At 47.7% G+C, this 22,810-nt stretch overlaps 3 protein-coding genes across 3 annotated transcripts in view; all 3 read left to right on the top strand.

Moving 5' to 3' along the window:
* KNDC1 (kinase non-catalytic C-lobe domain containing 1) overlaps nucleotides 1-9,521 on the top strand; it is an 80,774-nt gene extending 71,253 nt beyond the window's left edge. The window contains exons 31-33 of the transcript XR_012650138.1: nucleotides 3,185-3,258; nucleotides 3,759-3,908; nucleotides 9,406-9,521. The gene's annotated coding sequence lies outside the window, so the exon portion shown is untranslated. The remainder of the gene's footprint in view (nucleotides 1-3,184; nucleotides 3,259-3,758; nucleotides 3,909-9,405) is intronic.
* Nucleotides 9,522-10,013: 492 nt separating this feature from the next.
* Nucleotides 10,014-11,202, top strand: LOC142030668 (uncharacterized). The gene is made up of 3 exons (XM_075026943.1): nucleotides 10,014-10,245; nucleotides 10,479-10,699; nucleotides 10,795-11,202. The coding sequence occupies exons 1-3, from the start codon at nucleotides 10,014-10,016 to the stop codon at nucleotides 11,104-11,106; spliced, it is 765 nt and encodes a 254-aa protein (XP_074883044.1). The 3' UTR covers nucleotides 11,107-11,202.
* Nucleotides 11,203-20,771: 9,569 nt separating this feature from the next.
* On the top strand, nucleotides 20,772-22,351 carry LOC142030667 (homeobox protein vent1-like). The gene is made up of 3 exons (XM_075026941.1): nucleotides 20,772-21,051; nucleotides 21,220-21,464; nucleotides 21,992-22,351. The coding sequence occupies exons 1-3, from the start codon at nucleotides 20,811-20,813 to the stop codon at nucleotides 22,349-22,351; spliced, it is 846 nt and encodes a 281-aa protein (XP_074883042.1). The 5' UTR covers nucleotides 20,772-20,810.
* Nucleotides 22,352-22,810: the final 459 nt, after the last annotated feature.

The following is a 22,810-nucleotide window of genomic DNA, read 5'->3' as shown; positions in this document are numbered from 1 at the left end:
TCTGTAACTGATCATCAGCCAGAGAGTGTGGAGACTTCATTTGTACAAACAGGCTGCTATTTAAGATTTTACTGTGATTAGTAGAGATAAACTAGTTGGAAATTTGAAGGTGGAAAGCAATCAAGATGAAAGTTACCATGAGACAACAGAGTTCATGATTCAGAGGAAAGAAAGGGATGAAAGAAGCAGAATAACAGGAGTGGGCTTCAAAAAAATCAAACTTCAGTAAACTCAAGGAATTGGTACATGAGGTCCTGGGGAAGGAATTCTAAGGCAAAGAAAAGCTCAGGAGAGCCGAGAGTTTCTAGAACAGGCTGTATTTTTTAAGTATAACAACAGTCTATCCTCACGCAAAGGAAAGAAAACTAATAGAGCAGTGTGGCTGCATTAGGGGCTCATCAATGACCTGAAAAAAATCAAAAAATAATACTGAAAAAAGTAGGAACAAGAAGGCTGCATTGGCAAGAACAAATAGAACAGCACAGCAGGTTAGGAACAAAACTGGCCAGACAAAATGCTATTGCCAGCAAGGGAAAAGCAAAACAATAAAAATGGATTCCTAAATAATTTTCTATTATACAATAAGAGTTCTGTGCTTACCAGGAGAGGTGAACAGGTATGATTTGGTGCAAAAGCCTGAAGTGCTTGCTATTTCACTTCCTACCCTCTAAACAATGCGTATCGTGATCGAAGTGAAACAGGAGTGCAGGTCAGAATGGGAGACTATCAAGCTAATTAGATGTATTAGAACATTAAATTCTGATTACATATGTTCTGTAATAATAAGGAGCAAAACTGTAAAATAATCTTGGAATGATTATATTTTTGATGGAGGAAGAATGAGTGAGTTCCCAGAAAATAATACTACTTATTAGAAGTGGGCAAGAGCACAGGAATGAGTGGAAAGGCAAGGTAAAAAGAATGACTTGGGGAATCAGCCAGACGAAATTTGATACAAGAAGAGTTACTGAAAAAGCTGTCTAAAAATCTGCAAACATAGAGACTAATTTAAAAGGCTGACATGCATTAGTCCATAAAGTAATTTTTAAATAACCTAATGGTGTCCTTTGTCAGAGTAACTGTCCCAATAGATTAAAAACTGTGTGTTGTATGTTAAAGTCAATAAACCCCTTGACAACAGATCCACCTGACCTGATTATATACTAGGTTGCAAAGATCCAGATGATGGTACTGTAAGGTGGATACACAAGTAGTTAATACATCATTTCAAAGGGTAACTACCAGTGTTTGTTAAATTGTGAAGATAAATTGAGTGGGATGTAGTAGAGGTAGGACTACTCATACGTTATGAGTGAAAAGCAGGTGCAGATCCCTCAGGGACAAGGCACAAGACTCAGTAAGTGAAAGCTTTGGCTTTTTCAAAGTTGTAGTATTACCACGGTGAGAATCCTGGGGCACCGATGCTAATCAAATGGGGACCTGATGCAGTAGAGCCCTGCTTGGGAGTGAAGCTCAAGGGAAAGCACCACAGGGATGGCTAATAATACCTGTGCTGTTTAACACATCATACATATGCAATGTCCTGTTTTGCTCGTTAGCAAATTGATGTAATGCAGGTGCTGTTGTCTTGAACTCTGAGATCTGCAGCTGGCCTTCACCATGGTGCCCGTGCAGATGGTGGGGGAAGTGAACTATCCTGGCTTACTGTAACAACGAGATAAAACGTGCTTGGGACTCTGCATACTTGGATGGGAAGAAGCAAACTATTCCAGGTTACAGGAATGAACAAGATAAGACATGCCTGGGACTCTACATACTTGGCTGGGGAAGGCGAACTATCCTGGGTTACCATAGCAAAGTTTTCTCACACCCTACACCATGTTGTTATGGGTGGGGCCTGGATCCAATTGTGTCTGTGATTTTTACTAATGGAATACAGAGTGGGATGGAAAGCACAATTACACAACATACAAGATTAGAACTCACAATAATCGTGATGATGGTTTAAATTTAAGCTCTAAATCTTACATTCCTGAAGGATAAATATGAAATGAAAAATAACTGCAGAACTTTGGAAAAAATCTCTGGGAACCATAATAGATCACAAACCAAATATGAATCCATGTGTACAGTTTTCAAAAAGAAAAAAAAAATAGGGAAGACCTGAGGTATACTATAGGAGAGCCATATATGACAGAAGGTAATTATTTTGCTCTGTTTGGCACTAGTGAAGCATCAGCAGGAATACTTTACCATTTAGGCACTGCACTTAAGATACATACAGGCAAAACAAAAGAAAATAGAGGACAGTAATAAAAACATGTTTAGAAAACATAAACAGAGGAAGAGTGAAAGAATTAGACTGGCATATAAAAGATTAGTTTGAGCAGGACTGTGTGTGTGAAATGTTGCTCTAAAAAGTTATTGTAGCTGGAGAGAGTTTGCTCCATGCTCCGTGAAGCTTAAGGCAAGCAGTATTAATTTTGAAGCAAGGGTGATTCAGTTTCAGTTTTTACATTGGAGAGCTTCGTGTGGAGCACTGGAATAGATTACTACCTATAACACACCAGTAGGATCCCCTTTCCTGTAAAATCTGTAAGAACAGACTGGATAAAATTGTCTTGAGTGCCCAGACGCACTTGGTCCTGCCCCTGAGAAGGGAGAGGGACTCAGCAGTGATCTTCAGTCCCTCTGTGTTCTCAGTAAAGTAGACTGGACACAAATTCAAATACTTACCTGCAGTCAGGGAATGCAATTAATTTGGTTATTAATTTAATTGTATTCCAGTCACTTTAATTTTTAAGGATTTTATTTACATTTTTGCACGGATACATAGCAAAGGAGTAGGTGTTGCCAGGGTGTGCATTACCTGAACTTATGTAAAAGATATTAAGAAGGGATACTGAATTTCCTTTATATACATATGCTAATACAGTGGAAAAGTGACTCTGTTCTAAAAACAGCAGAGGGGTAAAAGTCCCCCATGCACATGCCTGTGTTGGGGGAGGATGGAAAGCAAGTCTTGCCAGTCCAAGAACTGAGTCACCATCCCTGGAGATATTTAGAAGACGTGTAGATGTGGTACTCGGGACATGGGTTAGTGGTGGACTTGGCAGAGTTAGGTTTACGGTTGGACTGGCTGTTCTTAAAGGTCTTAGCCAACCTAAATGATTCTCGGATTCCATCACTGCCTCAGCTAAACTTCTGCTTTTCCCTTCCTTAGTGTAGCAGTTTACTGGGTGTGAAGTCTTAATATAACCAGGAGATGGCACAAGAGACCCTTTCAGCCTTTTAGATGTACGTACTGCACTGTGAGCAAAGGTATCGTGAAAACCATCGGCCTTCTAGATGTTTGCCTATTAGAAACAGGCAAACGCGAAATGGCAGAGGTTTTTTGTGTTCCATTTTTAAAACGAACATGTGTTTATATTCAGCTGTTCCCTTTAATCTTTTAGAGAGATGCATGCACACACAACTTCATAATTTTAAACCTTAAATTACCTTCTCTCGATATGTAATGCACTCATTGGTGTAAAACCTGTCAAAGTAGGCTGCATTGCTCGGGGGAAACATAGACATTGAATAGCACGTTACAGGGGCAGTGTTAAGCATCTTGCCTAACTACATTCCTGTCCTCACCTGTTATAGGCTAGCTTTTCCCTTATCAGTAAAATGAGAGGGGAAGTCAGGATATGTCTGTGCTCCCTGTTTTGGGGTGCAGTGAAGGTAGATGGACAGAGTCATTTGTGCCCTGTTGCTACAGTTCTGCATCCTGCCAAATTTATTCTCTTCCTCAGCTGATAGTAACATTTGCCGGGTGCTTGTTGGAAGTGGCTGGAAGAAAGAAAATAGGAAGAAACTGTCTATGGTGAAGAATACAGAAGAGGGGAAGGAAAAACTAGAAACATGAAATGGAGAAGAGCCTTGAAGTCAGGGGGAAGAAAAAGGTAACATTTATTTCCATTTAATTTGAATAGACTGGTTTTGGAGCAGTGCAAAGATCTGATTTATATTAGGTGCAAGTTAAGGGAAGGAAGAGTCAGTAAAATATTTTCACTGCTGGGACCAATGCATTTCAAAGCAGCATTGTATGGCACAGGCCAGGATGGGCACAGAAGGTGCTGGATGACCCAGGGCTGCCAGCTGTGATGGCTCACTCTCCTGCTGACTCATCATACTCAAATGCTAACTCTAAAATCAAGTGGAAGAAAAAAAAAAAGATTCATTTTTTTAATAGCTGAAAGTGAAAAGTTACTTTCAGGAAAGATAAATGCTTTAGTCATAGTATAGCTAAATTTCTTTAGAAGGTATTTGTGGGAAACAAAAACTAAAAATAATGGAACATTTCTGATTTAATGCATTCTTAGTTTTATATGTAATAGATTGTTAAATGTAACTTTAGAAGTAACCGTTGTGGAAATAACTTATCCTTCAGTAAAGACTGGGAAAGAAAAAGGCCTTGATCTAAAATGTGAAGTAAGCCTCTGTTAGGTTTTGAAAAGCTTTCAGGGTGTCTCAGTATGCCATTTTGTGGTCTTGATCAGATTGTTAGTCCAAGCAATCTGAACAATTGCTAAAACCAGTGGGATTTATGTCAATTTGCATGTGCACATTATTCTCTATAGGTGTGTGTTATATCCCTAGATAATTCATATTTTTAACACAACCCAGATCCTAAAGCATATTTATGCACCTAACAATTAAACCCTATCAACTCTGGAAAATCAAACCACTTCTAAAGCCCATTTTCATGCTGCTTCCTTTCAACTAATAGTTTTAGCAGTCTAATTACTAGTCTAGACAGAATAAAACTAAATACAGACTTCTGAGCATTTTTGTTTGAGTGGTGTCCATAGAGATCTCTCTCAATGACAGTGTGACAGCAACAAGTGCTGAAGAAGGATTTACATACCTGAAACTTGGCTGGTTTTCCAACTGTAATAGTTTGTCTAAAATTTTAAAATAAAATTTTTTTAAAAAAAGAAGGAATCTGCTGGTAAACTTGCTTCTGTAATAGCAGTGGTACATGTTTCAAATGTGGTCCTGAGTCATATTGACTTTGACTTCTTTTTTAATAAGCTTAATTTGGGGTAAGGAACTGTTAAAAACATAACATATATAAGTGGTTTCTTTCTTAACAGTTACAGCATCTCTCTGCAGAATATATATCTTTTAAAAACATTTCACGGATTCAGCTTAGCTGCTGGTAACAGCCTTATGCTAAGGAGCCATGGGAGCTCTTGGCATTTTGAGTGCTGTGCTGATTTAGATCAATTCCAAGCATGATGAGACACTGAGACATTTCATTTTCATCTATGCATTGTCACTCTGTTTATTCCAGGCCCTGCTGTTATTTCTGCCAGGAAAAGACATATGGTCTTCTCATTCCTCATGGAAAAGTAGCTCTTATTCTGTCAAAGAGGAAAGATTATAATAATTGATAATAAAGAGATTGGTTAGAGGCCATTTGTAATGCTTTTAAGTCCTAAAGAGTGATTTCTCAGAAATTACAATGGTTGGATAAACATGCCATGTCAAAGACCCTATAAATTGTATAGCAGATGCCAGCAGCCCTTGCTTCACTGGGCAGACCTTCACAGGAAATCCATATGTCCACAGATGAACACACATCCTCCCGTGTGTCCTAAGCTGCCTTTTTCACTCTTTTAATTGCATCATCACCTAGCTACTCCCAAGGACCACACATTCGCTCTAGTCTAGTCTCACAGGACCCTCTGCTGTTACAATAAAGGGTCACCTGCTGCTGCAAAATGACAGTCCCCTCATTTGGCTGTGTGTACCTCCCCTGCAGCAAGGCCAAGTCATGGCAGTTTTCTCCAGTATCTGTGGGGAACCCAAGATGCTTGGCAGTCCTTAGTTATTCTCAAAGCTTCAGTAAGAAGGGGATATCTTGGAGCACAATCCTGCCCCTCTGCAGGGCTCCGAGCTGGCTGACTAGGGCAGAGCTGGCCTTTGGGTTGGAAGATGTGGAGCAGCAATTAGTTCTCAAAGGCTGGGCTGTTATCCCAAAATACATCTGTTATCAACTGCCTAGTAGGAATCCAAGGAGAATTAGCTAGTTCCACAGAACCTCCTCAGCCTGAGACCAGTGTTGCATGTATACATTTCTGCGGACCTGCTTTGCATATAAGCACCATTATCTTGATCCCATCTTACCTGTCCCAGCCAGGCATCTATAAAGCCATTTCTTGGCCTCTCTGAATGCAGCTGCAGCTAACACAAAATATAGGGGTCAGTGCCAAGTGACAAATCTCAACTCACTCACTTAATTGCACTGGATGATAAAATGTTCCCTTCTACATCAAGTCCCACAGAATGGCCTGGCCTGGGGTGGCATTTGGCATTATGATCCTCAGCTTCCTTTGGTCTTCAGGAAGCTGGTGGTCCTTATTTTCATGGGGAAGGTGCTGACTCCCCAAAGAGAGCAACTATGTATTGTACAAACACCTACATAAAGTTTAAGACTCGTGCTAGTGGCAGTCATGTTTGTATATCAGCTCTTTGTCTTAACCTCCTTGTAGCAGCAGAGTGAAAAGTCCTGTCTGTTCCTGCTTCACACTCTGACAAATTCCTGAGGACTTTAGCATGAGCAGGTTTTCATCCCATTGGCAACATCACTTGATTTTAAACATGGTATTTCTGAATCACAGTTTAGCAGGAGGTTTTCAAACAAATACCTAATGAATAATACATAGAAACAGAAAGAAGGCAGCTTAAGAATTTTAGATAAAATTAAACTAGCAGCTGTTAAATATTGTAGCAGTCATTACATCCAGAAGTCATCTGCCATCTATCCAGGATACTTACACATTTTATGGATAATGGAAATGAGATTTGGTTTAACTTTGTCACAACATGATCAATTTGTGTCTCTGAGAGCTCAACATTTGACACCATCTTTTGGCTGTGACATTTGCCTCAATAAAATGCAATTAATAAACCAGCAGTGTATAAAGATGTAATTTGCAGATCAGATGGTGAAAATGTCTTAAAATCTGTAAAGAAACTATGTGACAGATGTATCAGTGGATGCTAAAACCCGAGATTTTCTATTTCTTAGAGCACCATCATATGTCATGTATTCTTTTTGTCCTATCCAGCAGCTTGCCAAGTGCCTTTATTTGGTGACATAAAATAAAGCTGGAAAAAATAACATCATACAGATAGACTGTTTTATACTTCTTAAAAATATATATATTTGTATATAGCTATATAAGTATATATGTTATATAAAGTAAGTAGCGTGTAATTATATTAGTCACATTTATATGTATATACAATATTATGTAGGGACTAGGAATGGAAATAATTCTGGACACGAGGGACATATTTATCTCCTTGGGATGGGATCTTGCCCCATCTGTGCTGCGGAATGCTGTTAAAGTACTGAGAGATTTAAATTGAGAAGGAAGCTTGCAGGAAAGTTACACTTCCTTTTTCTGATGTTTGTAAGAATTTAGTCCTTGAGAAAGGCATTTTGCCTTACTGCAAAGGAGGCTTGGCAGGATTCTGCAGGCCAGCGATGGCACTAGTATTCCCACTTCTGACTGGAGAGGCTGCTGCCAGGCCACCTGTTAAATACATCTAACTCAAAGGACTTGTCATTTAGTAACTTGGTTAAGAGAGCAGACTCCTGTATGTCTCCTCTCCATCTCCTGCCTGCTTGGTCTGCTCTGTGAAATATGTTGGCACCAGAAGTGGCTAATGCTCAGAAGTTCTGATATTTTAAAATATTTCCTCAGGTTTGTGGTGGGGGTGGTCTTCACATTTACTTAATGAAAAGAATAGTTAAGAGCCCGTACTTGGAATATTTGAGGTGGGATGGGGAAAGGGGGGAGGGGGGAGAATTTCTTTATAAAATAGAGGAAATTTAAAATCAATCTTGTACAGTTTGGCCAAGTAAACTTTCTAAACTTTCCATTGTTAATCAGAAAATGCTTAGGAAGGGTAAATGGATGAGGTTTCAAGTAATTAGATATCAAACACTTTCATACAGTGGAAAAAAAAACAGATATGTATGTCCTGCAGGGCTTTGTCCATGCTAGAGATGTTTGTGGACTTCTTTAGGTAGGTAACAGATGTACAGGAGGCATTAATGCTTGAACATTTGTTTAGACATTTTTACACCTTAGTTTCTTCCAGGAAGCTTGTTCAGTGGGCTCAGGCTATTGCTGCAGTGCAGGCTGCGATGTCGATCCCTACCTACAGAGGCCAGAAACAAAAGGCTCCAGGGGGGCTCTGGTCATTCCTAGTTGTGGTTCTAGATCGGTTATTAGCCACCTTTAAATAAAGGCGATGATAGTGTTTCTATTTGTGTTGGTTAGAGACAAACTCTGGAACAGTGGCGTCACTGGTAGAGCAGAGGAGGGTTCAGACTATGTCATGAGAATGAAGAAGGGAGAGACAGAGCTTAGAAGGGGCTCACAAGTCAAACTTGAACATGGTTCAATGAAACAATTTTCTAGTAAGCAGAAAATGGTAGGATTTTGTGATAGATGAATATAGCAACCATATTTTGAGCAGACAGGAAGTTGAAATGTTGGGTTTAGGAAAAAAATAGATGAAGAGGGTTTGAATAAAACTTTTTATTGGATTAATATAAAGAAAAGGATATATCTTTATAGGACTAAAACTGAATACGTTGAAAGATTTAGACATAAACTAGGTAGGAGGGGTTCAGTCTTCAAGCCACTGCCTCACTGACAGTCTAAGAAATAGATAGAAGCATAGTTACATTAACTGTCATCGCAGAGAAAGTGAATGCTGAGAAACCAGGCAGGAGTGGCAGAATAACAGAGCAAGCCACAGGGTAAATGGACAGTAGAGCACTGGGTTTGTGTACAGGTGGTAGAGGTGAGTGTAAAGCAGAAAGCAGGAACAAGGACAGACAAATCAGACATGAAGTCGTGATTTCTGGAGGCAGAATGATACCAAGCATGGGTGTGATAGGAGTTATGGATGGTGCCATAGTCTCACTCTGTTCTTGCACAGGAGGGGAGGATGATAAGGGGAGGGAATTCATGGGTACCCTGCAGTGAAAAACTGCCCGTAAAGCACCAGGAACCTTTTGTCAATATACTACGGAGGCATTACTGCAGCAGCCAAGTGTTCCTGGTGCACGCAAAACCCAAAGATGGAGGGGAACACTTCTGAAAGACATGCGTAAGGTAATAAGAGGAAAGACAGGGAGAGTAAGATAGCAGAGAAACCTGTGTGACCTGTACAGCCACAAGAGATCTGGGAGGGAAGATATGACATGAATTCTGTAACCTCAGCAGAAATCTCAGCAGAATGTTAATTCTAAGGCAATAGTTGTATTTTTCTGGTTCTTTAGTCCAGAGAACATACTTTATATAAGCACCCAGAGCCCAGTCGATTCGTACAACCCAACAGCCTTGACCTTTACCTTTTTCTGTTTCACAGCCTTCTCCAAAGCCCTCACCCTATGCCTGGTGCTTATAGCCTGATGCTGCAGTCCCGGGAGAATGGAGTGAGTGAGTTTATCCACTTGCCTGCCTCAGGCTGTCTCGGGAACACAGTGCTCAGCCCGGAGAGGAGCAGGCTTGAGAAGTTCCGTTTAGACAGTGGATCTTCAGCGTCTAAAGGAATGAAAAAGCCAGCTCCAGGGGAAGAAGGACCGGGAACAACAGCGTCCCCTCTCCTCCCGCCAGCGCCCGAGGATGCTGGTCCCTGTGCGCTCCCCCGGGGGTGCATTCCCCAGCGCCGTTTGAGGCCGCTCGGCTCTATAAATGCCATTTGCATCGGGATAGGATGTAACAAGAGCTGTAAATCACTGACGGCGAAGTGAGCTCCTCCAGGGGCAGACACGGCGGAGCCGAGCCTCTGCGAGCTGTGGCAATGTGTGAACGGTATCTTTTGTTGGGGGGGAGGACTGATGGCAATTAGATGATACTTATCTGGCCCTTTGATGTGTATTTACACAAACAACGTTTTCCTCCGGGACTTGCGGTATAAAGGAGGAGCCGTGCTCCCCGACACCCTCCTTCCCGGCATCTCCGAAACAAGGCAGGATGACCAAGGCCCCTTTCTCAGTGGAGTGGTTGTCCCAGAGCAGTCAGGCCCTCAGGAGCCCCACCGAGGGCTCCCCGCACCGAGCATCCTCCGCGGGCCACCGGCCCGGCTCCGGCTCCGGCTCCGGCTCCAGCCCCGGCTTGAGCGAGCGGAGCAAGGAGCAGTCCACCGGCCCGCGGGCCGGGAGAGGCGGCAGGAGCAGGGAGCGCTTGGCGGCCCCCGCCGCTGCAGGTAACCGCGGTCTCCGCGGCCGTCGGGGCATCCTGGTGCCCCCGCGGTGGCGGGAGGAGGGCGGACGAGGCCCTGCGCCACCCCCGGTAGGGCGCGACTGTGCGGTGCCTGCCCGGAGGCGGAGCGGGCGGGCGGGCACCCCCCAGGTTCCCGGCCCCGGCTCGATACCGAAAAAGCCGGTCGAAACGTACGGACATACGCTATCAGGCTGACCCTTTTCTCCCTCTCCCCAGGAGCAGGCGGGCGGCCGGGGGGCGCGGGGCAGCCCCCGCCGGAGGGGGGTGCCGAGTGCTCGGGCCCCGAGGAGCCCGGCGGCCGGGGCGGCCGGCGGCTGCGCACGGCCTTCAGCGCGGAGCAGCTCAGCACCCTGGAGAGCTCCTTCCAGCGGCAGCAGTACCTGGGGGCGGCCGAGCGCCGCAAGCTGGCCGGCAGGATGCGGCTCTCGGAGGTGCAGGTGAGGGCGGCGGCGGCGGCGCGGCGGGCACGGGGCACGGGGCTGGGTGCCCTTGTAACCTCATCTCTCCTCGTCCCTCCTCCCCTCTCCCCCAGATCAAGACCTGGTTTCAGAACCGCCGGATGAAGCTCAAGCGGCAGCTGCAGGAGCTGAGGACGGAGCCTTTCTGCAGCCCCCCCCTCCCCTACGGACCTCAGAGCGGCGGCGTGCCCTTGCCGCTCACGTACGTGGCCCCGGCACCACCTCTGCCCCGGCAAGGGGCTGCCTCTGCGGGCTTCACCTTGGCGCCGGTGCCGGCACCCGCCCTGGACCTCAGCAGCGCCTGCAGAGCACAGCCTGTGGGCTTTTGGGCGGCACCCTGCTTTGTAGGGTACAGGGATCCCAGAGCTTTCTTGCTGGGTGTCTGACCCTCTGATACGGACTGTGACTAAGGAGGATTTGCACTACTGATGCTATCTGGGCTGCCCTTGCCTGTAACTGCCTGGTGGAGTTACGATGCAGCACTGAGCAAAACATCTTACGGGGACGTACTGGACAATCTGAATCGTGGACTTTAGGCCCCTGCATTTATAGGCAACTGTGTAAAATGGAAACACAGTGGGACAAACACTAATATAAATGGAATCGTTCAATAAACCTAAACTTTTTCCAGCTTTCATGTGAATTCCTTCCACAAGGACTGTAGAGCTATTTATCCTGCCCTAAAAGAGAGCTCCTCTTCATTATAGGAAGCATAGACTCCTTATTCTCTAGATCTGTTCTGGCTTCCTGCAATGTACTGAGGGTGAGTGCAAAAAAGCATGAATTTCTCCCATCCTCTAAAGCCGGTATCCAACCCCTTCAGCTACGTCCTAGGTGGCACTTTCTCTGATGGGACTGGGCTTTTAACCAAATACGTGGATGCACCTGTTACTAACACTTAACACTGGGATTGTTATTATAGTGGAACAGATGTTTTCTGTTGGAGCCCTTTAAATAACATATAGAATATGATTTTTAAGATGTAGAAAGTTACTTTCTAAATATATCATGCTTTCATGTGCAGCCTCAGTAGATCAGTAGGGCCTCTTGCCTAAATAGATCTTGGAAAGCATGTAGCCTTGAAATTTCTTATCAACAGAACAGTATCTCGGCATCTCACATGCACCTAATGGGGTGTGATGTGAGGGTGATGACCAAAAGAAATGTAACATTCCAAAGCTGGTTTTCCCTAAGTGGCAGTAAAGTATGTTACCATTGTGCTATGCACTTTTTTCATTTGAATAATGCTCTAGAAGACTTAAGATCAAAATGTCCTGATTCCAGGCTAGAGAAAGGGCTCTGAGAAATGATCCTTGACTGATGTAAGTTGCCATAAATCTTTCAAAGTCAATTGTCAACTAACATGAAAAGAGCAATAAAAATTTCCATCACTTTAGAGTTGATCTCGGGGGTTATTAGAAGATTTCCGGCGCATTGGTAATCTGGGCCCACATAATGAATAGTCTGAAGGTTCTCTGTCAGTCATCCTTGAATACACCTATTTTCTTTTGTATACAGGGGCCAATCTGCCACTTGAGTACACATGCCTGGTAAAAAGCAACATTATGTGCCTCTGAAGGCTGTGGCCTTTGATTTTCTGAGTAGCTGTCACATTTGGAAGTCTCCTTAATTATTTTGTAATCCATGCAGTATTTTTCTAGCCTTTTGAGACATTTGCTTGCAATTGCACAATTAATGTGGCTCCAATGCAAGAGTTTCAGAAAACTAATGAGGGCTCAGCTGCTATCAATCTTGTTGAGATCTCTTCAAGAATATGATGCAGTTTGGGATTAAGGAAATTTGTTGACACGAGATAAAAATTCCCACTGAATGGAGGCTTATTTCTCAAAGTCAGGTATTACTAAATGGTTGTATTGATTCGAAGAAAAAAAAATCTGCAATTCTCTCTGCATCTTTCAAATGTCATTAGGGAATGGGGATGTTTCCAGAAAGCTCTGCAATGGTGAATATTTTCTCTGCTCTAAAGCGGCGACATTTTTAAAATAGCAAAACAGTCAAGGCCAAGCCAACAAATATAAAAATTACCTAAAAAAAAAAAAAAAGGGCCTTAAGCGTGAGACTCGATTTGGCTCTCTCCCGTTTTCAAGGCAATAGGGGTTGAGGGGTTAGCTGATCCCCTTATAATCCTGTGTGGCCAGAGAAGAACCCCACCTCTCCTCCAAATGCCTTGCTCACCCCGTACAAAAGGAATAGTAACAGCCCTTCGTGCTGTTAGAAGCCAGAGCCGGCGGTATGGGGGACTGGGGGGGGGGGGGGGGCAGCACCCTCCGAGGGGACCGCAGGGCCCCGGGCTGCCCGCAGCGCTGCGGGAGCGACCCAGCCCCGAGCCAAACGGGGGGGGGGGGGGTGGTGACAGGGAAGGGGGGACGGTCACCACCGCAGCTGGGCCCGGGGGAAGTGAGAGGGAGATGAAAAGGCTCGGGAGGAGAGAGCGAGAACAAAGCGCTCCCACCCGCGGAGGGGAGCTGCTTCCGTGGGGCAGGGTTTGTGCCGAGCCGGAGCCTTCCCCGGAGGATGATAAGGGAGGGGCAGAAGCGCACCTTATCGGGGTCTCCAGACGTCCCGAGTGAGCTGTGTCCCGGGGGCAGCTCTGGCTGAGCCCTGCCGGGGTGTCTGTCCCCTCCTCCCCGGCTCTACCCTCCCGGCCCCGGGGCTGGTAACGCGGAGCCGGCCTGACGCTGCGTCTGCCCGCACCCGAGCACGGCTCGACTGAGGTCCAGCGGTGCTCGGGGGCGGGGGGGGCAGTTGCCCCCTCCGTGCAAAGGTTTAGAGCAAGCCAGAGGCAACTGGGGCTGCCGGGACAACACGGAGTGCTGCAGTCTTTGCCACGATTTAAACCCACGGGGGTTGCGGGGACCACGCTGGGGACAAGCAGGGCTGCGGGGCCGAGCGGCACCGGCCACGGGGCGATCTGGGAGGTGGCGGCTTGGCTTGCGGGGTGCGTGTGTGCGGCTGGCTGTGGTCTTGCTGAGGCGGGGGGGGTCGTGCTGGGGGCGCGGGCAGGTTAGCGGCGCTGAGGGGGTGCCCTCTCTTCGGGCGTATGAGCTGCAGAACGGCTGGCGAGGGAGAAGCCGGGCTCTGTTTGAAAAGGTGCTAATGATCACTTAACATAATGACTCTTTGGCCACATGTATGGTCTACAAGCACACGAAATGCCTTGCCGCTGTTCTGGCAGCGCTAGCTTGCAAATGTTGTCCCGTTTCCCGACAACAGCTCAAATAAACGCGAGAGGTGATGCTCGCTTGGCCGAGTCCCTCATGGTAGCAGATTCCTCCGAATATCTACGTGGTAACTCCTCTTCTACCTGCAAAAGTCGGCTTTCTCTAGAAGGTAGCTACTGCATCCCAGCGGTCTAGAAAACCGTATGTGAAACCGTTTCATTGTTGCCAAAACGGTCCAATCCTATTACTAAAGCGCGGGTGCAAGTTTTCCCTTTGATCTGAGGGGAAGAAACTCGGACATCCCTTCCTATTTTACTCCTGCTTGCTTGAATTTTTCGTCCACTGTGTTTTATGCCCGGCAGCAATAAAGCCGTACTAGTCCCGGCGCAGGACCCCCGCACGCCGGCAGACCCCCGCCAGAGAGCAAAACCATCCTGCTCCAGCACCGCAGAACATCCTGCTCTGATCAGCAGCCCCGCAGATGATGATAACCTCCTCCCGGCTCAGCAGCCCCGCAGATGATGATAACCTCCCGGCTCAGCAGCCCCGCAGATAAGCTCCCGAGCTGCCCCCCGCCCCCAGCGCGGCCGAGAGGTCCCTTCGTTTTCTAGCACTCCCCTTTGTGTCTTTAATCGCATGACAATAACCACCGGTACCGGAATGCTCTACGGCAAGACAAAGCGGGGTGTCTGCAAGTCAGCTACAAATGGAAGAAAAAGCTGAGTCGATTAGCTGGGGAGGAGCAGCTTAATGCCTGTGCGGTGAAACTGCTGGAGCTCCCGGCCCGGCGGCTCTGGAGGAAGAGGCTGTATAACCTGGAAACTGGGCTCCCCGGGGAGGAAAAGGGGGTGGGAGGAGAAAAATTGCCAGAGCACTAACTTCAAAGCCTTTCTCCCCTGCGGTGCGTACGCGGAGGGGGAGAAACATGATTGAATTAGCACCGCGGTAATGGCAGGGAGCCGGCTGCAGCCCGCGCTCGTTACCGCCTGTCCCAATTTGGCGAGAGCAGCCAAGAGGGGACCGGGAATAGGGTCGGGGTATGCTCCCCCCCCCCCCCCCCCCCCGCAGCTCCCAGACACGGTGGAGCCGCTCCAGGGGCCTCTTTACAAACCAGGTGAAGTTATTCGGCGTTGCGTGCTAATCGGGAGAGATCTCGCACTGGCAGGCCATTACGTCTAATTGCTGCCCATTATCTCTTTCTTTGATACGCAATTAGATGACAATTAACTTGATAAATCCCGCTGAAGCGGGAGGAGGAAGAAAGAGGAGCGATCTCTTGGTCTTGGCGTGTTCCTTGTGTAAATTTTACTACTTTTCTTTTATAGTTGTCCCTTAAACTCCTAGGCTCCGACCTAGCGTTATCTTCTAACAGTATTTAGTAGGGAGCTAATCCCGGCATCTCTTTGGTATGCAGGTAGGTTAAGCGCTTTAATTCTTATTTTGGAGCTTAGCTATTCTGCCTGGGCAATTCTGAGCAACCGCGGAGGCGTCACAAGTCCTCGGGCAAGGCGGTGATGGTGCGGATGGAAATTCAAATACTATTTTGTTTCCAGCTAACTTGTACTTAACTTATCTAGGCGCTTTGTCTGTTAGTTGCGCAAAGAACTGAAGGAGATCTCCCCGATAAATTGTTTTTAATGCAAAGTGCGTGTTTGCTCCCACAACTGCTGAACGGGAATACCTGGCCTTGCAGCGTGTGAGCCGGGAGGGAAGAGGGATGAGCGCTGCCGAGTGAGTCAGGAGCATTCGTGATTTTGCTGTGTGTCATCCCGCATTGTTCCCGTGTGTCAGTCCGCATTGTTCCCGCGGGCGAAGGAGCGACTGGGTGATGGAGCTGTTAGCGTTCACGGGTACTTCAAACAGAAAAGCATCTATTCCCCAACAATCGATCTCGTTGATGCCTAATTGACTACCTAATAGCACCTATCAGGACATCAAAGGAGGCTCTGAATAACCTAGTTAGCATTTCCAAAGGGGAGCAGCGGAGGGTACAAACAGTCCTCAATTGTCCCACCGGCCGGGGGCAGGGCGCCCAGACCGGGCCCTGCGACCGGCCCCAGTCCTGGGTTTCCTACGGCCTCGGCTGGAGCTGGGCAAATACCTTGTCTTGCCTGCCCCTCCAGCAATGTCAACCTCGTTCCCTGCAGTAAGTCAGCTTAGTTGCCTCTGAAGGGCTGCCACGCTGCCCCAGACTCTCGGCTCCTGCCTATTTGTGCAGCTGAACGTGGGGGGTTTGCGTAGTTTTCCCCCGAGGGTTGGGGTAGCATTGCCGTTGTTCTTGATGCATCCTCTATCCCTCCCACTTCTCCAGTTTTGTCAAGAAGACTTTGAAATATCTTGGGCTTTTCAGAAAGATGAGATCTGCCTATGATGGAACCTGTAACTTAGTAGCCCAGCAGGTCCCAGGTCTGGTGACCTAGTGCATCAGCTCTTAATCCATGATAAATGCTATGATAGTTTGCCCAGTATACTGTTTTTTTCATTAACTACTTACAAACACGGCTAGTAGAAGGAAAGTTTGGAACCTGAAGATTTGCCCAATTATGCTAGGAATTATTTTTCTTGAAAAAGTTTGTTCTGTTTTCCAATTTGTGGCCACTTTCTCTTATGCTGTCACACAAAAAGAGGTGTGGTGGTATGTTGAAGGACTTGGCATACCAACAGCATCCTTGGGGAATACAAGTCCTTCAGCTTCTAGTAAAGGGTGAGCTTCTAGTAACTGGTCCACAAAATGCTGCAGCCTAGATAATGGGCTGAACCTTCCCCCCAACAATACCTTCCTGCGTGGAAAGCTGCTACAATCCTGCCTGTTCTCATGGGGTTATACTTTGTGTGTGTGCACAAAGCCCCAAAAGAAATCTTCCCATTGTGTCCCAGTGAGATCCACCATTTGTCCCTGGAAGTCTTGTAGAGTTCACATGAAAAGAGCACTTTGTCCTGATGGACCTTAGCTGTAATTCTCACATCCTGGTATTAATCACTGAACCTAAATTTCAGGGCATCATACTGAGTTACAAGTGCACATAAGTTATCAGTAAATTTCTTGAGGTGAGCATGTTTCTTATGGTTGTAAGGCTTACATGCAAATGCAGAACAATAAATATTTTGAAATATGATTTGGAGAAATGGGTCCACTATGTTCTTAATATAAATCATGTAAGAAAAATACATGTATTTTCCAAAATAATACAGCATCCCCAAGTTCTGGGTATACAGAATTCTACACGAAAAGACATGAATGCCCCTAAAAACTTAGATTTATTTTTGATCGTGGTTATATATCAATTGAGTGATAGAAAATAATTGAATGGAAGTAAATTTCTGTCTCCTATAAGCATCATATTTCTGCAAGGTGAGGGGAGGACTTACTGCAGCTGTAGAGCCTCTATCCACGAGGGTCATCAAAGTTTTCAAGTTTCTCAAGCTGCCACCTCTTTCTGATGGGAGCTACAATAGCCACATAACACCTCACACCCCTTGCCCATCTGTTCCAGGGTTTTGTGGTCCACAGATGCAGCTACATTCATTGGAGTGGGGGGGGGGGGGGGAAATATAGGGTTAGGTATAAACATCTTATTCAATAAGCAATTCAGATTGGAATCTAAATTAAAAAAGAAAAAAAAGAAAAAAGTCAGTTTTCATTGCCTTTCAGCAGACAGTAGGACAGGTCAGCATCCCGGCATCTTCAGTAATAAAGGAGAGGGGAAATGGCAGCAGCTATTCAGGGCTACTCACAGTTTCCCTCTGTCAGACACACCGTGTATAAATGCAAATGCACACGCTGGTCTCTCTGGGCACAGCGCTGAACGGTCATCTCATGCCTGGTTTTATTTTGGCAGTAGGAATGAAGTGCCCTTCCATAGATGGTAGTCTCTGGGTGTCCCTATGTGCCTGGGTGAGGGGACTGCAGGGCACAAGGTGATACCAAAAAGCTGATCGAAGAAACTCTCTAAGACTCGTTTTGGAGTTTTAGAGAGCGGGCATTCTTTATTGCAGCGCTGGATGCACAGGGGATAGTTCCACCTAGCGTGCATAACACTGCTTTAGCACTAACAGGTTATATAGAATAACTAATTGCATATTAATCAGATTAGTATACATATACATAAAAATAATTGCAACTGATTATCTTAGTACTGCCTACATCCGATCATGTGCAATGAAGGATCCATTTGAGTCAAAGGGCTGCTTTTGCAACCACCGACCCATCTGAAGTTCTTGTTGGCTGTCCTTGAAGTCTTTATTCTTGTCCTTGTTCTTTGATCTTGAAGCTTAACGCAGCTTCAATCACATGTGATCAGTTTCAACATTGTTCTCATGTAGCGTACAGGAACATCTAGTCATAAGAGCAAAGAACTGCAAAACTTATGAGTAACTACCTCTACTAGCTAATTGCTTGGCTATACTTTTGTCTATTGTTTCAATCATAGTGTTAGTATAAGATTTCTAATAATTATTTACCAAATCTCACTTTTACAGTCACCTAGCAGCAAACCAGTTTCCATGGCTGGTACAAAATATTAAAACCATCTAAATATTTAGATATACCATACAGAATGTATGGAAATACGCCATCAAAGGGACCCAGGGCTCCCTGGCTTGGCTTGGCATAGGTTTCACCTGCTGGAGAACCGGTGGGGAGGCCACCCTGGGGAGAGCACGCTGCTCACTGGGCAGGTGTGTGCTCAGCTTAGGAGCTCCTGAATCCCAGTGGGTTTCAGGTACTACCTCCAAACTTGGTTTTGGCGAGGCAGTCAGGGTCTGCAGATAGTGTGCAATGCATTACAAGAAACAACTTGTTGTGGATGAATTTATACATGGCGGAGCCTGAGTTTCTCTGCTTGGATTTGCCCACACATGGGGTTATTCAGAAATGGCTGCCCTGAAATAGGATGGAGATAGTGAGTACAATGGTGTGTTTTCTCCAGAAAAAGAAGGACCACAGACAGGTGGAATAGTTCAGGAATAGTTATTAAATCCAGAAGTTGTTAAAATTAATGTGCAGGCACTTAGCTCTTTCGGGGAGCAGTGAGTGACCTAACCCTGTTTGACTGAAATGTGTCTAGGAAATGCTATGGGGTTTAAACGTTCCCCTGTTACAGAGGTTTTGGTTGGGTCAATGGCACCCACAGGTACGTGTCCTCCAGGGAGGGAGTCAGGTCTCCAGCTCAGTGTTCAGCTGCTTGGGCATTTGCACTGGCTTGTGCATATCAGTCAAAATGACAGTCTTCTGCCAGCAGTAAGTGAACCTCCGTTAGTGGCTGTGCCCAGCACCCCACAAGGAGTAGGCCCATCTCTCCATCAGGGCTTGTGCGAGGCAAGTACAGTCTCTCCCACCCCTGCCCTTGGGGGCTGGTGTTGCAAGCAAAGCTCCGGGAGGAATCTGGCTCCCAGGCTCTGTGGGCTTGGTAAGATGTTTGCATTGCTCTAGTACCTGGGCTTTATCACTCCCCTGGGGCCAGAACTGGGATAAGCCACTGTGGCCTTTGTGGGGGTGGGAGGGGTCGTTAATGCTCTGTCCCTTCCCGTGGCCATGGAGTTATGGGAACGTTTGAAACAATGAAAATGGGCAGCATGACTATGATTTTCTCCTCTGATCTTTCATAATAAATTGGGGAGTTTTGAGGGGACTTGGTTTGGTTGGGGTGTTTGACTTATTTTTAATATTTTATTAAATTTCTTTTTAGAGAAAGAAAACTCCCATCTACTCTTAAGTGTGGGAACCTAGATTATTGCTGTGTTCTTAGAAAGAAACAAGCTCCTGGCCCATTAGACCCAGGTTTATGGTGCCCACTCCTTTCAGTTGTGCATCCTGGCAGGAACTCTGAGGACTTCAGTGGAAATTGAGGTCCTGTCAGTGCATTCACCCAGTTACAGGGATGGTGATTGTGTCCCCTGCCCTTTAGGAAGCATCGAGGGTTAGAGTGTGTGTTATCCAAGTATCGCTACTGCCAAGGGGTCGTGGTCGGTGCGGTCTTTTTCACTGGGGTGGCCAAAGGGCGGGTGTAAGGTGGACACAAGAAGAGCCCGGAGATGGGCTGAGCTGCTGGGATGCCCCTTTCTGCAGCCGGTCTTTCCCCAACAAGGGTTTGCCGCGGGGGTGTGTGTATCCTTGGTGTTCTCCCTGCGTTACAAGGGCATCGTCCTTCTCGGGATGCCGACGTGTGTGGATTGGTCTAGTTTGAAGTTGGTGAGGTGCGAGCTTCGCTGCTCACTTAGTGCTTTGATCGCTAAACCCTTTGGGACACCGGTTGCCCTTTCTGGCTAGACAGACGGCGCCAAGTTCAAGCTGAGAGGGCCCGCGGCCCTGCTAACCCCGCCGCCCGGCTGTGGTCACCGGCGGTGAAGGCTCAGCCTCGGGGATAGGGACTTCTCGATGGCGGCCCCCCACGGCTTTTCCCAGGGAGGCCGGTCTCCACAGCCCCCCGCGGTGAATGCCCGGCGGCGGGGCTGGCAGGCCTTGCCGGCGGTACGTTTTCCCTCCTCCCGGCCTCGCCCCGCGCCCCGACGGTGCGGGCAGGGCCGGGCTGGGCAGGCCCGCGGCTGATTTTGGGTACCAGCGCAACGCGGGACCCCACGGCTGAGAAGGGAGCGGGTAACACCGCGCTGTTATCGGCACCGGCGGGGTCTTTAAACGCCCGTTTGCGGGGCTGGGCCTGCCCGTGCCCTTCCCTCCGGGGGCGGGGGTAGGTTTGCACTTCAAGGGGGTCTCCCCGGCCCCGCAGACACGCTGGAGCCAGCGGTTGTAGACATTTGCCAGACGTGTGAACTTTCCTCCACGCTGGCAGCTGTTATCTCTGCTCGATTCCCACTTTGATGTGGGTTCACACTTGCAAACCCGCCCGCCCGGGACCAGGGGCCCATATAAGAGCGGGCCGAGCCCGGCGGTCCCCCAGCCCCTCTCCGCCATGAACCAGACCGAGCTCCCTTCGGCAGGGAGCAAGCCCCACGGGGTCAGGCCCCACATCTGCTGCGCGCCCCCTCCCCGCGCCCCCACGTCGCTCGGCAGTGCCCCCCTCCTGGTCAGAGCCGAGCCCCGACGGAGGGGGGCGCGGCCGAGCCAGCCCGCGGACGGCGAGCCCTGCGCGGCGGAGCCCGGCGGAGCCGGTTTCCCGGAGCCCACCGACCCGCACCCATCGTCGGAGCCAGGTGGGCGAGGAGGGGACGGGGAGGGAGAAGAGGGGAGCGGGCGGGACGCGTACGCGCGGGGGCCTCGACTCCCGTCGGTGCAACGGCCCGGCGGGCCGAGAGGAGGCGGAGGCGCTCCCCCAGCCGGGGAAGAGGCCTCACCGCCGCCCCTTCCCTCCTCCTTCGCAGCCCCCGACGGCGGCTGGCTGAGCGCCGACGAGTCCTCGGGCTACGAGAGCGAGAGCGCGGGCGGGGAGCGCGCCCCGGCGGCGGCGGCGGCGGCGGGCGGGACCCGCGGGCGGCAGCGGCGGGCGCGGACCGCCTTCACCTCGGAGCAGGTCTGCCGGCTGGAGAAGACCTTCCAGCGCCAGAAGTACCTGGGGGCCTCGGAGCGGAGGAAGCTGGCGGCTGCCTTGCAGCTCTCGGAGATCCAGGTGGGTCCCGGAGGAAGCGGACCCTGCCCGCTCCCCGTCGGGCGGGGGCAGCCGGGTCTTGCATCGGCCTTCGGCGCGCTGAACCGGCGTAGCCGTCTTCAGCTGGGTTTAGCAGGGGCTGGGGGAAGGGTAGTGGGATCCCTTTGGGAATTTTAACGAGTTAACACTCGGGGAACTTGGGGGCACTTTCTACCGGGGAGGTATCAAGCTTCCTTATTTCTTAGTAAGGTAAACTGCTTGTCCTTGACGTACAGCGATCTGCGTAGACCTTGCAAAGCTTATATAGGGTCTTAAAGACTCAAAGGGATTAATCTAAAATCGCTGAACACGGACCCTCTTCCCTTCCACACCGCCCAGATCCTCTGCCCTCGGTTAACTGGGGCGAAAGCATCAGTCCGACTCTGTCAATTCAACTGGAGCAAAATGGCAAAAGCAGCCGAGATACAGTTGTTCGTAGTTTGCACCTTATTTTTAAGCAAACTCCCTGATTTGTCTCCACCCCCCAACCCGTTCTTTTTGTTGCTCAGATCAAGACCTGGTTTCAGAACCGGAGGATGAAACTGAAGAGGCAGATACAGGACCACCAGCACAGCCTCGTGTCTCCTGCTCGGCTCTACAGCTATCCCCCGGGGACCCCACCAGCTCTGTTTCAGGATGGTCTCCACTACCCCTTTGCTCCACAGCACCAGAGACTCCTGCCTTTTACCCCGGTGCCAGCTGTGCAGTTCAGCTTCTCCTTTCCTAGACACGATGCATCGCAAAGCACCTACAGCTTTATGGCAAATGAGCGGCCGTACTACCAGCAACACTTTCTTCCTCATCCTTCTTTCCATCCAGTTATCCAGAACAAAATGGACAAGCAATGCCACCCTGTATATGTATTATAGCGAAAACAAAAAGGGGCAGGCAATGGGGAAAAATGTTGTATACTGTAATGTATTTTGTGCTCAGAATCTCTGGTCTGATTTGGAAGAGTATGTGTTTATTATTTTAAGTTAAATGCAAAACGGAGTAATTTTATATTTGTACTAATTGGTATTAAAATTTACTGGATGTGATGCCACTCAGTAATTTTTTGTTTGATAGGCTTTTAATTTTAAAAATATTTGTAGTCTACTATCTTCCTTCAAAAGATAGTAGACTGAAAGGAAGCTGCTGAAAGGGAACTGGAGGGAGAAAAGCAGTAGCAGAAACTTGCATTTACCAGATTTCCCATGGTGCAGGGCAAAGTTATTAAGTTTAGTCTGAAATTGGCGTGTTAAGAAACTGGTTTTCAGTGCACAACCCTAGTTTTCCATATATATATATGTAAAAATAAAATCTGAACAAAGTTACACGTGCCAACT

The sequence above is a fragment of the Buteo buteo genome, chromosome 4, assembly GCF_964188355.1.
Source record: "Buteo buteo chromosome 4, bButBut1.hap1.1, whole genome shotgun sequence".
NCBI classification, from domain to species: Eukaryota; Metazoa; Chordata; class Aves; order Accipitriformes; family Accipitridae; genus Buteo; species Buteo buteo.
Note: the sequence above shows the minus strand (reverse complement) of the source record. Positions and strands in the feature narration are given on the sequence as shown.